General features: G+C 44.1%; 1 protein-coding gene across 4 annotated transcripts in view; it reads right to left on the bottom strand.

Moving 5' to 3' along the window:
- LOC138567460 (voltage-dependent T-type calcium channel subunit alpha-1H-like) overlaps nucleotides 1-17732 on the bottom strand; it is a 1148189-nt gene that overhangs the window by 316938 nt on the left and 813519 nt on the right. For all 4 annotated transcript variants that reach the window (XM_069645666.1, XM_069645668.1, XM_069645670.1 and 1 more), the window contains exons 17-19: nucleotides 16662-16785; nucleotides 8961-9029; nucleotides 7647-7831 (exon numbers count right to left, since the gene is read on the bottom strand). In XM_069645666.1, coding sequence (XP_069501767.1) covers nucleotides 7647-7831; nucleotides 8961-9029; nucleotides 16662-16785 — 378 coding nt within the window. The remainder of the gene's footprint in view (nucleotides 1-7646; nucleotides 7832-8960; nucleotides 9030-16661; nucleotides 16786-17732) is intronic.

Below are 17732 nucleotides of genomic sequence, written 5' to 3'. Positions count from 1 at the left end.
GACTGAAATCTTCCTAAGTGTAGGGCAATTCAACATGATGTGTTTGGCCTGAATAAAGTGGAATACATCAGTTCCACATCAAATCTATTAATACAATATAAAATTGACACCAGCAACATTTAAAAAACAAAAAACAAAAAAAAGAAGTATGTAATGCTGTTGTTGTTTTGGATGTATTGGAAAAATGCCAGCAGCTGGAGTTGTCATTTCAAACCTTGCTATAGCCATCTCAGTGGCCTGGCCTATTTCTGATCCAGTCCAGCCATACACTCATCTCGAATTGGTGCATTGAGAATCAGAAAGAAAATGATTATTGGTCATTTACTTCGTGCTACACGCTATAGAAACGTGCGCACCAGGAAGGGGCGACGGCTTCGCTCGTGGGTAAGTGGGGCAGTTTTCAGAGCAGCAACGCAGGGACGCTGGCTGTGGATGCCTGAGTGCTCATTCCATGTGCCAACGCAGTGGCTCTCTGTGGACTTTAGAGTATCTGTTTGAGAACACGCATTCTACCAGGCCCCAGAGAATGCTCTCACATCCCAGAATCGCTTGCAGAGGGCTGACATTTTGTTTTTTCCGTGATCTGTTTTTTTAGATTCACTGACTCACTGATTTAACCCCTTGTCATCCTGGTTCGAGACAGGGAGGATTAGGAGCCAAAGAGGCCCTGGAAATAATTTTCAAAGTGGCCGTCTTACACATTTTCAGCAATACCTACCATTTTTCCTATGGGATAATGTAGAACTACCACACAAAAGAGGCCCAGGGTACAGAAGCCTACGGAAATCTCCAGATTTCCCAATAGGATTGTCCACCGCTGGTTCGAGAGAACGGAGGGAGGGTCTTATCATGTTACCAGGTATATGCATGGGCCCACTGGCCGAGTGATGACAGATATACTGTTGCATGCTGCGTTGCGGTTGTTTATGATAATGGTGGCCCAGTGATGATTATTAAGGAACCAGAAATGGGGGATTTTGATATTATGCATTCCTAAATCCCTTTAACAAAGTTTTTCACTGAATTCTTAAAGGTAAACCTAACATACGGTCCCTTTAAGAACGTTTCGTCATTGGAACATATCCATAACTCTCCTTTGACAAAAGGTTTTTCACTGATTTTTAAAGGTATTTAATGCTATACACTCTCATATTTACAGTGCCTCCTGGGTATGGCCACAGGGCATGCCTAGTGGGCACTTTGCCAAATACCCCGATCCATGTGATATAAATACATTAAATAAGTTTAGCTTTTATATCTCGCTTAGTGGAGGATACTGGCCTCCAAGCATGGGACCAGGATTCTAACCTGTGCTTCTCTACATTTCTTGCCAAGCCAAGCACATTAAGGCTCATTACAACTATGGCAGTGTGGGAAAAATGGATGGTAACAGAATTACCACCACTTTTCCCACACCGCCATACTGCAAGTATGGCCCTGAATTTGGGTATTTACCTCCAGCACAATGCTGGAGGTAATTCCTCCCACTTTCTGCCCAAAATTTGGCAAAATCGGTGTAATTACTGCAGTGGTAATTCCACCGACGCTAATTCCACTGAAAAAGCCCATAGAGTCCAATTGACTCTGACAAAATGGGGATTTACTCCACCAACACCACTTGTAATCCAGCGTTAATTTCACTGGACCAAGTGGCATTAACAGTAATTCTGTTGGGCGGTTCTTGCGGATTTACAGATGGAATACTGCCCAACAAATGAATGAGGCCCATGGTCCCTGAGCTATCCTGCCAGTCCTACCCACTAGGCCATGAAACCATGCTAAGTGGGCAAAGCCAAAGACGGTGGTAATGGTCGGTGGTCATTTTGCCCCGGGAATGGCCTTCGACAGACTTGACCTCTTTGTGGCAGGAATCCTCTTCTCTTTATGAAACCTTCTTTTCCACTCATATATTTATCGTGAAAGTGAGCCTTCACTGAAGTAGTGGTGCAGTGTCGGAAACTCCTTTGTGACTTTGTCCTGCAGTGCCTGAGTACTTCGCTTCATGGAAATATTACCTGGTAATAAATGCTTTGCTCTAACCAAAATGAGTAAGACTCAGCCTCATTCAGGGTCGGACTGGGACAAGAAATAGGCCCGGTCACCCAAAAAAAGGGCCCACCCCTCGCCTCAAAAAAGTGGCCCACCCCTCGCCTCACGACCCTTGACCTCTGATGACAGCACCAGAAGTTATGTCCTTTGACCTCACAGTGACATCCTGGGAAGCGATGAAACACAACCTTTCACCCCTTGACAAAACAGGAAGTGGCATCAAATAGCATTGTCCCTAAGTACACTAAATTACTGTGAATCCAAGCAGACGTCCAAGGCCAAATGATAATGGGCCTCATTCCGGGTTTGGAGCTAACCATGGAGTAATTAGCTCCATGGTTGCCTCCGAAACCGTCCCAAATCCGGCATGGTGAATGGAGTAATTACCGGTCCATTCCAGGGTTGGAGGGACCGGTAATTCCCCATTCACCTTTTGCCCTTCCCCATTCCCATTTCTGCCCCATAGGGCTCAATGGGAATGGGGAAGGAGGTAATTATGGCACCGTAAATTACGGTACCGTAATTACCTCCAAGGTACCTTTGCGGGTCCTGTACTTACCTCCTGCTAAAAGCAGGAGGTAAGGAAGGACCTGCAAAGGGAACTCGGAATATGGAGGTAAGGGATTACCGACATCGGCACCCTTACCGGTGCCGGTAATTCCTTACCTCCAACCTCGTAATGACCCCCAATGTTATTGTATAGCACTTACGCTTAAGCTCTTTTTTTTATAGAAGAAATATGCATACAATATCACCCAACCTGTGGTGGTACTCATTTATCGACCCAAGAAGGATGAAAGGCTTTTTGGAAAAAAAAAAAAAATCTATTTTTTTTCTTCCAAACCAGCCCAGGCATGGCCAGAAACCGGCCCCAACTCCTCAGGGACGATTTCTCCCTGGCCACGGGCCAAAAGGCCGAGGGGCCAATACGACCACACCCTGGCCTCATTACAAGTATGTCAGTGCGGTAAAAAAGTGTTGGGGCCTCATTACGACCCAGGCGGTAAGTTACCGCCTGGGCCGTGACTTTACCACCATGGCGTAAACTACGTTTACGCCATGGTGGTTGGCGGACTTACCGCCCCATTCCGACCTTGGCGGGGCGGTAAGTCCCCAATCCCCATTTACCCTTCCCCATTCCCATTTTTGCCCCATAGGGTATAATGGGAGTGGGGAAGGCGTTAATTAAGCCACCGTAAATTACGGTGGCGTAATTAACTCCATGGTCCCTTAGCGCCATGGATTTTAACACCTGCTAAAAGCAGGTGTTAAAAGCGCCATGGCGCTAAGGGACCTCGTACTCAGGCGGTAAGGGTCGGCGCTGTTAACGCTGCCGTTAACCCCTTACCGCCTGGGTCGTAATGAGGCTGTTGGTCATTAATTACGGCCACTTTTCTGGTTGTAACGTAATTACTGCCTGATTTCCTGCACCACAGAATTATAAATTGGGCAGTAAAGCGGAGGATTTGCCTCCAGCAACAAGTTGAAAGTAAATCCGCCATTTTACCTCCAAGAATTGGCATATTTAACATTCAGTGAATGCAACAAAACGTCCCTGGGAGTCCTAAGGTTTTACAAAATTGGGAATTACCACCACTTGTAATCCCCTGGTAAATCCACGGATCAAGTGGCGGTAACAGTAAATGATTTTGGCAGTAATTTGACAGATTTACTGCCGAATTACTACCAAACCCGTAATGAGGGCAATTATGACTGATTCCCTCATTTAAAGGGGATCTCCCCACCTTTACGAGCACAAGCAGAGAGAAGAGGATGTGAACTGATAAAGAAGATAGCAAAAGAAGGAACAAAATGTCGCCCTCCCAATTGCGACGGCAAAAATGCCCGATTGCTTTTTTTTTTAAAACCCCCTTTACACCAAATATATATGTGGGGGGTATGGGCTATTATAGTAATATGGGGGGGGGGCTACAGGGAGTCTCCCCCTGCATATCTATGTGGTGTAAAGGCGGTTTCATTTAAAAAAAAAAAAGAAAGTCTGCATTTTCGGCCGTCGCAATTTTGTGTGGTCGCAGTGATCACATAGATCCGGTGAAATAGCTGCAGCAAAATAGAGTAGGTGGCAGAAAGAGCAGCGCTAAATCAGTAAGAGAACCAGGCACATTGATAAAGAGGAAAACACTTTCAGGAGAGAGAGACAGAATAATTTGGGGTGAACGAAAGAGCAAAGAAGTACAATGCAACAAGGAATTGCAAAGTGGATAAGAGATTGTGTGGGTGAGAGGTAGAAATAATGATAGTTAAAGAGAAAGAGAATGACAACAAGAGACGGATTATAAAGGGTTGAATTCAGGCAGACAGAGGAAAGTTAGTGTCCCAGCTGATGCCACTGGCACACATGTTGTGAGCCAGACTTTGGCGCCATCACATATGTCTCATGTGCTGACTTCTCTTCTGCTCTCATGGAGCGGCAGCCAATTTAATTACATTTAATTAGAAACTGAGGCTCCCCGGTGAATGCGGCAATGACTGAGTGTTCTGCCTCATCTTGCCCTGGCCCACCCTCTGCTATCTGCTGTCTCCCGGTCTCCCTGGCAATTGCAGCTCACGTTGGCACATTTAGTCTGCGAATTGACGATCTCAGTGCTGTGGCGTCATTCTCTGCGCGTTGCTTCTAGGGGATGGGAGGGGGCAACGGATAAAGACTTCTAGAGCCTACTAGTCCGGATTGTGGTTGCCCTTCCCAGCTGCAAACTAATATGCACACACCTGAGGGATGAAAGACCCACAGGCACTAGGTAGTGTGGATGGAACCCACTCTAGTTCCTTGCCTTTGCTTAACCATTGCTACGTCAGTGGTAATGTGCCGGGAGTTCCTTGAAGGACATTTGACTTCCTTGGAGAAGGTAATATTGAGGTCTAGATCGCTGCATCATGTTTCGCACAGGCATGGGTTTTGGCCAGGGAACAAAGGAGCAAATTAATTAAACAGACTTAGTTCGGTGAGTTATCCCAAATCTCCCTAAAAACAGCAAGAGCACACCATACGGCAAATAAAAACACTACAGAACCTCAACATTCAGCCTGGAGGCAGACTGAACTTCTACTGGTTCATCCTAGCCCTGAACTCCAATAACAGGACTCATACAGAGTCCCCAAACATACTCTACCTCTCCAAAATGACTGTCTGACATTCCAATCTACTAGCACCCATACAATACATTCTCAGACCGCCCCCCCGTCCACACAAAGAGTAGCCTTGCACCAGCTAACACCAAACTCCATCACATAGTAGAGACGCACACAGTTCACTGCCCTGCCCACAGCATCTTTAACCCTATCATATACTCCTTGCTTTGCAACAGATTCCTGTTGTCCCAGTGCTAGTTGTTATTCAATCTTGGGTTCTCCCCTCCAGACAAAAACACAACCCCAAGTGGTACTAACACAAAGCAAAGTACCATCATACAGGCACAGAGGACTCGGGCAGGTACCCAAGCCCCCTGTGCCTGTATGATGGTACTACACTCATCAGCATCACAGGTTTCACACATGCCTCTCCATATACCCAACTAATTCTCGTACCACCCACTTTTTTGGAGGAACTACACCCCATAAGGCCCCCAAAATGACAGATACGTGCTATACAAGGACACTTTACCTTACATGACAGTTCATTTATACAGAGCATAACCTTTGCACACGGCCTCCTAAAGCAAGCGAGAGACCAAGTATACTAGAAAAATTACGTCTAATGGAATGTCCATCTGTGATGTTTGGCAGTACCAGGTCTTCACCCAAATCCCTTTAAGGTTAAACAGATGGATACCATGGAGGCCTGGCTAGTTGGCCTCCATGTTCCTGGCTCTGCATGGACATGGGTTGATTGTTTTGGCTTTTTAAAAGTCTTGTTAGTGGAAACTCCATTAGATATGGCTTCCACTAGCTTCTGAGAGTCACCAAAAAGAGGTGAATTTTATCAACTTCTAGTCAACCTAAAGGCTTAGCTGGACCCTGAGACCTTCAGATGGAAGGCTTTTTCCATAGATGGTGCTGCCAGAATCTGCCGGTCAGGATAGGCATGCAGAGTGGCAGTCAGAACAGTTCACTTCGACCAATGATGCAGCAGCAGTGGCAGACGCGTCTCTGACACGCCACAGAGCTGAACAGTTACCAACAGTCCCTGCAGCATCAGCCTCAAGCCACTTCAGTCTCCTAAGCTCCTACACAAATTTGGTGATGAATCTTAGTGGGCAGCTGCTCTCGACTAGATACATTTAAGGGACAAATAAACTGGTCAGGGAAAAGAAAAACGGGGGTATCATGAAACTTACTACTGGTTTAAGAGTTCTCATAAGTGCCACTATCCTTTTGTAATTGATTTCCTGTTTGGGAAGGGAATGCATTCTTTATGACACAACTAGACGTTGATGTAGGGAGACATATGCATAGTTACTCCTTTTTGCTCCATTATCTATTTTATTCTGTATTATTATTATTTATATGTCTATCCTCTGCTCCGCACTTTCCACTCTTCCCCTCCCATGCACTTTTCCCCTTTCCCTTACCTTCCCCAGGCACTTGCACGTTCTCAATGTCACTGGGCCTAGTAAGATCGTTGTTTTGTTCTCCCTTGTTCCCCTCCCTTGCCTTGTCGCTCTCTGAAACACTTGTGTACGAGTGTGATTCAAATAAAATATCATATCATAGTTGGAGAAATTAATTAATCCGTTTATGCAATTTTATTCTTTTAATCAAAATCTACATTTTTGACTGCTAACAACATATGCTTTGTTAGCAAAGACAAACCTTCCTACTCTGTGTGCCCATACATATTGTCAATTGTGTTATTCTCACAAGCACATTTTGGCCAAGTGCATTAGAGTGGCGTGTCTTGGCATGTGGTGCGATATAACTTACTATCATAGTATATATAATAAAAGGCCAGATGTTTGTTTCTCCGAAGCCTCCATGCGCCTGATTCACTTGCTACCACCACTAGAGGGAGCTGTTGCCTTACGCATACAATAATAAAGCTTCACGTTCATCTTGCAGGCAAGCAAAATGTATTTCAACAATGATAACATACAATTAACTGAAGAAAAGGACCAAAACAGGGATACCACTTTAACAGCATACTTCAAGTTGCATGAAGGGAATCATGCTGCATGTGAATTATATTACTCTGACATCCCTCAACAATATGTATTTGATTCCAAAACGTGTCAGTGGACTCCAAGACAATGAGGACCAGATACAACAATTCACTATATGATCTTTCAACAGATTCAGAGTGATTTTGTTTGAGGTTACTACTACTCCAAGTAAAAGGAGCAAGATCGTTTACAAACTTTTTTTGTTCTATTAACATATATTTTCTTAAAATACACCACATAATATATTTACACTATGAACATGTCTATCTTTGTGCACATTAGCCTGTGAAAACAAGCTTTTCCATTAGTACAAAATAAACCCTTTAAACATTCAAAATAATGGGCTTTCATGGAAGCGTTTAAGACTTTCATATTGAAAAACATCAAACAAACTCATGTTCGGAAAATATTGAACATTTGCTAGCAGATGATTTTGAGGGTTTCTTTTCTGTTCATCCTTCAAATGGTTCGGAAAGGTACCTTAATGGGCGCAAGGTCCGCAGCAATCTTAGGACGCGAAGAATCCCCAGAATCTTATTTCCACCAGCAGATGCCAAGGAGACGATGATGTCGATGATGGATACGAAGACGAGGACACCATCCAGGATGTTCCAGCTGCTCTGTAGGTAGGCATTTTCTCCAGAGAAAAAACCCAGGGCTACCACCTGTAATGACAATGAAAATGCTAAGGCTTCAATACTCCCTGTCTCCTTCCATGTCAAATGATCATATGCCCCTAGAATTGCAAGCCTTTGGAAGCCAACCAATAGTGAGAAATTAATAACTATTCCTAAAAGAAGTTCAACTTCAGGCTCAAGATTCAATGCCCTCAGTGTGTCCTCTGCAACACACCTCAATAATGACTTCAAGCATATGAACCACTGCGGTTCAAGTTACAATCTCATGCATGTCAGCACTATATTCATTGCATCTAAAGTAATTTCCATATGTACTGGCCAGATGTGAAAGTGCCCGTGCGTGTAGTGATGTTCCTGGATGTACAATTTTGTACAGACTCCATATCACTGGAGCTTCACCAGAACAGAGCACACAAAGATTGGAGTACTGTCTCCTACACAAGTTGCAGAAACAAGTGCATTCAACGTTTGAGATTGTGAATACATAAATACCCAGCATTCAAGTGGCTGCATAACCACAATCATAGAGGCTATAGCTCTATGGGTATCTAATCCTCTGGGCTTTGTATGCCCAACGATAGCCACCTCTATATCCAGCATGGATGCTCCTTTGCCCACCACTATGAAGCATGACTGTGGATGTTACCATGTTATAGATTGTAAGACTGTATAGCTCCACTATTTAATAGCCCTGGCATTCAAACAGTACATTTTAAGAATCACAAGGCCATAGGCGGCCAAAGTTGCAGTTAAACAATCACAGAATTTAAAGATGTAATTTAAAAATCACAGGCATGGGCGACCAAAGATACCATTTCAAAATAACAGGGCCTCAGGCAACCAACGATGCTATTCAAACATTTCAGGGCCTTAGGTAACCAAAGGTGCAATTTAAAAATCTCAGAGTTTTTAGGCGACCAAAGGTGCTAGTTAAAAATCACAAATCAATGTGGCAATAGTTGAGTGAAGCCAGTATGCCGCAATTTGGCAGAAAAGGTTTTGTTATATTAAAGTCCCATAACTCAATGCAGGCAAGATAAACTAACATTACGTCCAGCATTATTCATACAGAGCATGCTTGTTAATCTATAGAAGCTGCATTACAGCAATATTATCCCGACACTTTTTGGTTAGCAAGAGTAAGCCAGAAAATCACCTTCACCGTCATCTCGGCAACAAAGATTGCAGTGAAAATGTAATTCGAGACGCTGAGAAAAATCCGCTCCTGTAAAACATGAAAAAAACAGAAGGAGGCATTAGATTCACAGCAAAGCAGGGGTACAGACTTCCAGGGGATTCCTGGGCTGTGGAGAATCTGGATGTATTTGGAAAATGTAGACACCCTGGAATACACCACCCATGCAGGCCTTTCCAACATCATATTCTTGCTAGAGTCCTCATTCTGATTCTAAAAGAGCTAATGTGATGATTAAATGAGAGTTTTGGAATAGATGCCAGGGTCCTATGCCATTCCATCACTAGGTTTTTCCTTCGTAGAGTTTTTTTGCCACCGATTTTTTTATTTTATTTGCGTACTACTATGAATGATCATCCCGTGCTGGTGAATCTGAGCAACGGCGTGTGAGAGTGGTGCTGCTAGATCATCAGAGATTACGGGACCACCCGCAATCCCCTGTTTCCCAGTTATTTACTGCCTATAACCCACCCAACCCTACCACTTATATCCTTTTACCTCCCCCTATATTTTTTGATGAAATTTGTCGGCCAGAAATCAGCAGCAAAATCCTGACGATGAATGAACCTCGTACCAATGCCAGAAGCCAAATGTAACTGAAGAAATAGGGCCATGGTACGCATCACCACATGCACAACCTCAAAACCACAACAATTGCCTTTAACCTGTTTCCTCCAGGAGCAGATGATGAACCTGCTCACCCTCCCAATGTTTGTCAATCTCGCCTCCTACTCTTAACATGCATCTCTCCCCTGATAGTTTAACTGACTGAAGAATGATTACTTTCTGCATCCCCTGGTTCCTCTGTCTCCATACTCATCTCACTTTTAATTGAGGCAATACTCATGAAATATCTAAACAAAAACTCTTATGGTATCATATATCTAACCTATTGCCAGATCCATCATTCAATAAGCAGATCTCTGGCACCTCTGGTAACACCGCCAGGAATATTTACTTCTGGTTGGTCTAAGGGGTGTGGTGATGCCGATTCTCATGAGAAGGAAGACTGCATTGGTGTGTGGCTTTTACAGACATCCGGCAATTGAGTTTACTCTCTAAAAGATTATGGAACTCTCATTCTTTCTGGAGAACAAACTATTCAGGGATTGGTTCCAGATAATCCAGCAGATCTGGACCAGGTCGTCAGAGTGTTGTAAAAAGTGAACGATGCTACATGGAAAATTGAGTGAACCATGTTTATTGAAATTGAATTAATGACCAGATGGTCTGGCAGGAACTGAGTGCCAGACGGAATGTGAATCAATGCATCTGAGGGATTTTGGGGGGCTAGACTGTGCTGAGTCAGTCAACAATGAACTGCGCGAGGAGTGTGAGATGGGAAATGGAATTCTTTAGTGTAACATGTCTGATCCTTTTTTATTATTCGTTTCTATTCACATTCAGTGTTATCATTGAGAATTTCACGGGGGTGCATTTGGGAACGGGATCTAAAGTGAGTTTTTATGCACAAGATGTTGTGTTTTGGTTCAGGAGACAGCTAGAACTGATTCTAAGGATAACAAAAATACAGGGAGGTGGTGAAAAAAAATCAAACATCAGTGTCAAAAGTTCGCCTCGCTCAGCACAAAGACAGTGAATATGTTCAATTCAAGTATGATTTTGCGTATCATTTCAACTTTTATTTGAAAGTGGCCATTGTGCACAGCGGAAGATAGACCTTTCGGAACAATTATGTAATAGGATCATGTCCAATTTTTAGCAGCTGGTGAATTTGTAAAGTGAGGCCTTTGATGGATTATACTACAGAAGTATTTGGAAATTTGGCACCTGGTTGGTAGAAAAATCTTGAAAATTGAGAGGATAATCAAGAGGGTTTACACCTAATGGGAGTAAAGACATTGGACCTAGTTACAAGGTTGCCAGTAAGCTGCCGGTAGTACCAGCGGCTTACCAGCAACCTCAGCTTACTGTTTCCCCAGCCCTATAACTTGGTATTACCAGGATATTACGGGCGCAGCACTGAAGTTAACGGTGCCGGTGCTTCAGTGAATGATCTGCCGTTAGGGGACTGAACTACCGGCAGGTCAGGCCTGCCAGTAGTACACAGCGCATACCGGCAAATTCAGAGTCTGCCGGTCCGGAAAAGATGCCGGTAATCATTGTTACCGGCACCTTTTTCCAGACCGGAATGTTCATAATGAGGGCCACTGTGAACTACTATGAATGATCATCCCGTGCTGGTGAAGCGGAGGAACGGCTTGTGGGAGTGGTGCTGCTAGATCGGCTGGGATTTCGGGTGTATACACAATGCGTCTTTGCATCGTCCACATCCAGGGAAGAAGTGTAGGTGCCGTGACGGTTCCGATAGATTGGTGCATGAGGGGAAGAAAGCAGGAAATGAGCACTGCGCTCAATGCCAAGACGTAGTTAGTGAATGAGATATAGAAATAGGAGAGATTTAGACTGGAATAATGTCTGACATTGAAAATGTGATGAGGCGCCCATCGTGCAACCCGGTTCAATGCGCACGCATTGCGACATGCTAACCTGGCCAAATATTTTAGGGGCGGAAGTGGGATTTTTGCATTCGATGAATTTCCTCAGCAGGACTCAGTTCCCATCCCTTAATTCGCTAAGGCGCCACTTATATGCCATTGAGCTGTTGTTCTCTAATCACAGAGGCGGGGGCTCAAGGGGGAGTAAACACAGGACTGTGAAGAGCAGCTGGTCTCCAGTTGTGAATAATTGCACCTCTTTCCTAGATAAGACACTTGAGCGGCGCTGCATAATTAAGCGCCTAACACAATATGTTAATTCCTTCTCCTGGTTCAACAGCTACCGTCTCACCCCAGGCCTACCGTCTCACGAGTGCCGCGAAATCAGGCAACACTGCACTCTACATCCTCAGTGCAATCGGTGCAAATATACTATGCACATGAATGCTTAGTAACATTGAAAATAAATGCAAATATTGCGGCATATTGTCCTGTCCAGGGAGATTCAGGGACAAATTAAGAATCTATTGAGAATTCTCTACTGTCAGAAAAATGGCTGAAAATATGGGACTCTTTAGGCTTTTCAAAACCAAAAAAGGGGTGCAGCCTCCTAACCCTAATCTGTGCACAGCCCTTCATTGATTAACATATGCCAAAAAGGATGAGGTCATCGATATGTTGTACCATCACTGAAAATACAAATATATTTGTATGCAGTATTCAATGGCTTTAAAATACATCAAAATGTGTTAAAAAAAATACAGGGTCCTTGCTACACATCCAAAAAGGTAGACTGAAAGTGATTACGCTAAAATACAGTTCTACCCAAAAATATTTTCCCCATTCCCAGCTCATACATGCATATCAGTGTCGGACTTCTGCACTATTCGTTCATAAATGCCAACATGCCCTATTCCAGTTGGGAGAAGCCAGTGCTGGGAAGGAACTGGTCCTATCCCGCCCCCCCTAGCCGCAGGTAAGGTGAGCAAACCCCATCAAAGCCAAGGAGAGAGAAACCCCCACCCCCACGGTACGTGTAGAGAGCCTTATAACATAGAAAATTAGAAGAATAATATCTCCCACGTCTCATCACTAAGACTCCATTTTGTACTGCGCCCAGACTCCATTTCTTACTAGGCCCAAAAACCACTGCTCTGTGAGGCTGCCGCACTCGTGTTTCCAGTCTCACCCAGAGGGGCCAAGTTTTTAGCACTCCAGGCCAGCTACGCACGCACCTTATTCCCACGGAAGTCCATCCGTTCCCTGTCCTTTCAATGTTGCAACTACTTAGTATCAGTTGTCAGGAATTCGCTCTGCGAAGAGCTTGAGATTTTACCAGGCCCCCGCACTGTGTCCATCTGCCTCCACTAAACTGCCAGCGTGCTCCTGACCTCCACCCTGCCAGACCAAAGCCCACCAAACCATTCTGCCCTGACCCCCTATCTCTCCACATACCAATGGGTCTCCGGCCCTCTGATCCTCATAATTCCAGATTACCCAGAACTGTATATCTCTCTAATAACAACACACGTCTTCTTGTATCATGAGGCACCAGGGAAGGTAGACGATAGATCAAACCCCCAGGGGAGAAACTTGGGTGCGGGAACTGTGGTATTAACAAGGGCCCCAAATGTAAGAGTCCATATGCCCATATATTATGTTCTTTTCTTTTAGGCATCCCTTTCATTTGATGTTCAGGTGTCTGCAATGATTTATAAGTAATGGGTTCTTGTTTAGTTTAGTTTAGATAGAGTGTGTCTAATGTGTACTCTGACCTTCACCACGAGGATGAGCCCAGCTGACCGACGTGTGCCAAGATCGACAGGGAGACATCAGCCAATTAGCGCTTGGCATCCCCAATAGAGCAGGCCGTGCCACCCATCCACCCCAATCAGCGATGTGATTTTCGACCCTATGTGATGATGTCATCGATGATGAGTTTGGGCTTTTTTGTGTGCTGCCCGTGTAATTTTTGGCAGAGCGCTCTTGGGCAGCAGAGTTCTTTGCTTACATATACAATATTATATAAACTTTGTTATCCTTGCAAAATATCTCGTGGTCTTATTTTCTGACAGGGTGGATGGTTATTGGGATACGTGTTCAGAGGTCAGTGCCTTCATTAGTCCAAGCCTGTCTCTAATTTTGGATTCTGGGACTTGTAGTCCTGAGTTTATAAAGGAGCGATCTGGGAATGCAACTACCAGAGATCAAAGTTAAAACATGGACTGGACTAGCATCTTCTGAATGGATTGGGACATGTTGCCATTTATGTTCATTCTCAGCGCAGTTTGTGTTTCAGCTGTTGATCTAATTCATGGTTACATTGTATACCCCCTTGGAAGACCATTTTCTCTGTTTAGCTATCTGTAAATACACCGCAATTTTAAATGGCAGAATAAAAAGTACATTTTTTTATTTCATCAACTGGCTGGTCAAAACTGTGGAGTCATTTCTGAGCAAACCTACTTTCACCAGCCAGGCCTTATTAACAACTCATGACTGACCCAAAAAGTGTATGTGGGTGACCCATAAAAGGTTTCCCTACTTGGTCTAGGCAGGTGTGGGCTGAGTGGCTGCTCCCCTGCAAATGATAGCGTGAAACTGGAGCCAGTAGGTGGAGCCCCCTTAAAAGGGTGGAGCCAGCCTGCAAATATTGAGGGGGCTGGAGGACAGTTTCAAAAAGAGGGTAAAGAGAAGATCCATGAGAGATCTTGTTGTCGCGCTGTCACCCATCGGCACATGGCTGAGAATCATTGCAGAATGCTGTCTTCTGCCCGAAACCTCCTCGGTTTGGGAGTGGGGCTTCAGCCTCACAGCCAGTGGCTGATGCTGCCACTGGCTGTGGCAAGCATAGGAGTGGACATGGTCTAACCCTAGCCAGTCGAGGGACATGCACTACTCATCCGCTAATTGTGGCTCAAACTCCAGAATCAAAATCATGCAAACTTTCAGTACTTCCTTTAAAAAGGAACTTACAATAGTGTTTTATATGTTCTTGATCACCGTAAGGCTCTTGACCTCTTCAATTCATAAATAGGTTAGCTCTTCACTTCTCTAATACGGAAGCAGAGCCGGTAATAGCACTAGGCAAACTAGACCCTTGTCTAGGGCGGCATCTTAAAGTGGGCAGCACTGAGTGCTTGCGGGTGCAGCATGTTACTTACACACATTTATTTTTTCGGTGCTCCCAATCATCATGCAGATGCTACCTGTGCTCCAACCCACCCTCCCCAGCAACTCCTCATCCCTCTCCTTTCTAATTGATGCAATATTTGCCACTCCACCCATACAGGGACGCAGACGGAGGTTATGCGGCAGAGGGGCAGTGACTCTGCATGTGTGTGCTCCTACATCAGGTCATGCATCATCATTGTCTTGGCTGTTGTGTATAAAACACAATCAACATTGGTGGGACAGAATTCAGATGGTTTTGGCTCCTTCCCCCAGGGAGCATGAATGCAGGGACCCATCCTGACAAACCTGGGAGCTCTCCTGCAGCTCATAAGCACCCCACTCAGGCAGAGAGTAACTCCTGTCGGCTGATCACTAGTGATCCCCTACTTTCATCTCTCTGTTTGGGTGACCCCAGAATGATGCCGGCATCTACTAGCAGGTCGGCTCACAAAATGCTGCTCCAGCTTGAACTTTAAATCACAAAACATTGCGCTTTAATAGAGAAAAGGAATATTTTGAAAGGTTAACACAATAAAATAAACATTTTTTTTTTTTACAAATAATCAAATGCAATGCTGATCTGATCTTCCATATCTGTGCAACTGCTGAGCTATGTGATGGTCATTTGTGGGTTCACAATCTGATACTCATTTAATGGAGTCAAGTGATCTAAATTGCATTTCCTCTGGAGTGTGCATAAAAAATTGCAAAATGCTGCTTCACTGCTAGGTACATACTGCAGTGATGCTTTTCATTGATATTATGGGTAAAGTGAACGTGATGAATGCTGTTATGTGGGGATACTGGCCTACTTTGGTGCAGCCAGTATGGACATGTTTTCTTACTGGGGCATAGCATTTTTACTGTCATTATGGGCAAAGCCAACGTGATACGTTTTCTAATGTATATAAAACAGGCCTGTATTGGCTCAGCCAGCATGGACATGTTTTGTTAGCCTGACGGTGCATTATTTATTATTGACATTATAGGCAAAGTCAACATTATGAGTGTTCATATGTGGGAATAGTGGCCTGTATCGATGCTGCACTGAGGGACTTGTTTTCTTAAAGCTGTATGGCATTATTTATTGCTGACATTATGGGGAAAGCCAATATGAAGAGTGTTCTTATTGTGCATTTTGCCCATATATTGGTGCAGGTGGCATGAACATGTTTCCATACACCATCATTACTAGCATTACAGATGAAACAAACTGGAGTATGGTCTTATGTAGCGATAATGACATATATTGGCTCAACCAGCATGACACTGTTTTGTTTCACTGCCAGAATACTGGCATATATTGTGTGCAAAGGCATCATGAAAATGTATAAGAAAATGCTCCTGGATATTTTGAGTTAATTTATTACCCTACAAAAACGATTGTTAATTGGCTTTTTACCCAATTTTTCACTGAACGTTAGATGTACAATGAACCATTGTAACGCATTATTTCAAATACCTTTATGAAAGGAGAATCTGCCAAACCCCTCTTTGTTGGTTGGGGCTCCCCTTCGACACGTAGTTACTCATGCACATTCCTTAGGCGCTTCCAATTAAAAATGATCACCAGCCGCTACTGCTTAGATTTATTGGATCCAAGCAGATATATTCCTGTTTCAAACAATCCTTATCATGCAAAACATTTGGCGGGAGCAGCTAACGAATTTCATCAATTTAAACTTCTGACGCTCTACATGTGATTTGAGTGCCCATTAGGGGCACTTTTTGGGTCCTTGTATCAGTTATGGAGGGTCAGTGAAATGAGGAGAATGGCAGTGTCAACGAACGCTTGGTGCTATGAGGTTGAAGAATTCTTAATGGATAATGAAAGACATACTATCCCCCATATTTGACAGTATTTCCTCCTGTGTTTAGGATCTTCTCTTCTGTGGTCGCCATGTTAAGTGGAGACAGATCTTGGTTTAGCATAAGGCTGCACTGGGATGTAGATCCTTTGCCTTCTTCACCAGAAACCCTATTCTGAATGAATGCAAGAGAGTTTAGGTCCAACACGCCGTGTACGCACCGTGCTGTTAATGTCGATATCTGGTCTCTCCAAGGCAATGGTGATGCAGTTCAGGAAGATGAAGACCAGGACTACGTGGTCAAACATCTTGTGGGTGATAACCTTCTGACACATGGCACGAAACCTGAAGAAGGAAGGAGAGAAAACAAAGATCAATGAGCGAAACATAACTTAAAATCCCACAACATGCTGCTTCGAAAGCTGGTCAGCGGCAGAAAAGCCTGAATGCCATTTGCTTTTAGCAAAGACTTCAAAATGATCCATAACTGGGTCTTGTTAACTGAAATGTGAACATCCTATCCACTCTCATCCAAGAAGCAATCCCTTTAAGTGGCTGATGCTTTAGAAAGCATCCGAGCATAACCTGTCCTTCATCTCTAAGGGCTATGCTCGCAAGAAGCATGAACTAATGATCCCTTAGCTGCCAATACCATATGTAGAATCACGTGATACAATTCAATAGTCTATGCAATCGTCCATAATTCAACCCTGTTCGTGTGCAGTATCAATCAGAATTACACTTTTTTTTAATAAATAGGGCCGAGCCCTCATTTTGTATTGATTTTGTTTGAGTCTGTTATGTTTCAGACATGAAGAGATAGGGTCTGGTTCGCTCTGATTTGCACAAGAAACAATCAGACAATTGGCCTCATTATGGGTGCGCCAGTGCAGTGATAAAGTGCCAGTATTAGCGCATTGCGCCACCTTACCACAACAGCACACTTCAAGTTTGGTGGTGAGGTTGCAGGATTTACCTGCAGCTCCGAGCTGCCGGTAATTACGGCATCCCACCACTAAATATTGACAGTATTACCAGCACCGGGGAATTCCAGCACTTACCACCACTTGTAAACTGCCAGTAAAAATATTACCATTTGATGACCTCCCGCCGGATTTACCAGCGGGATTCCACTAAATCTGTAATGAATCCCAAATGTCTGTGAACATCTCCGATTTGCACCTTGATGTCTATACCTCTTTCATGGAGCCCTAAAGTGGAGCAAATCTGGCAGGGCCTGGAGGATCTCTGAGATGCCCTTGAGCAAATCTGTATGAACCTCATAGACACGT

The sequence above is a fragment of the Ambystoma mexicanum genome, chromosome 2p, assembly GCF_040938575.1.
Source record: "Ambystoma mexicanum isolate Mex_15411 chromosome 2p, UKY_AmexF1_1, whole genome shotgun sequence".
Lineage (NCBI taxonomy): Eukaryota > Metazoa > Chordata > Amphibia > Caudata > Ambystomatidae > Ambystoma > Ambystoma mexicanum.
Note: the sequence above shows the minus strand (reverse complement) of the source record. Positions and strands in the feature narration are given on the sequence as shown.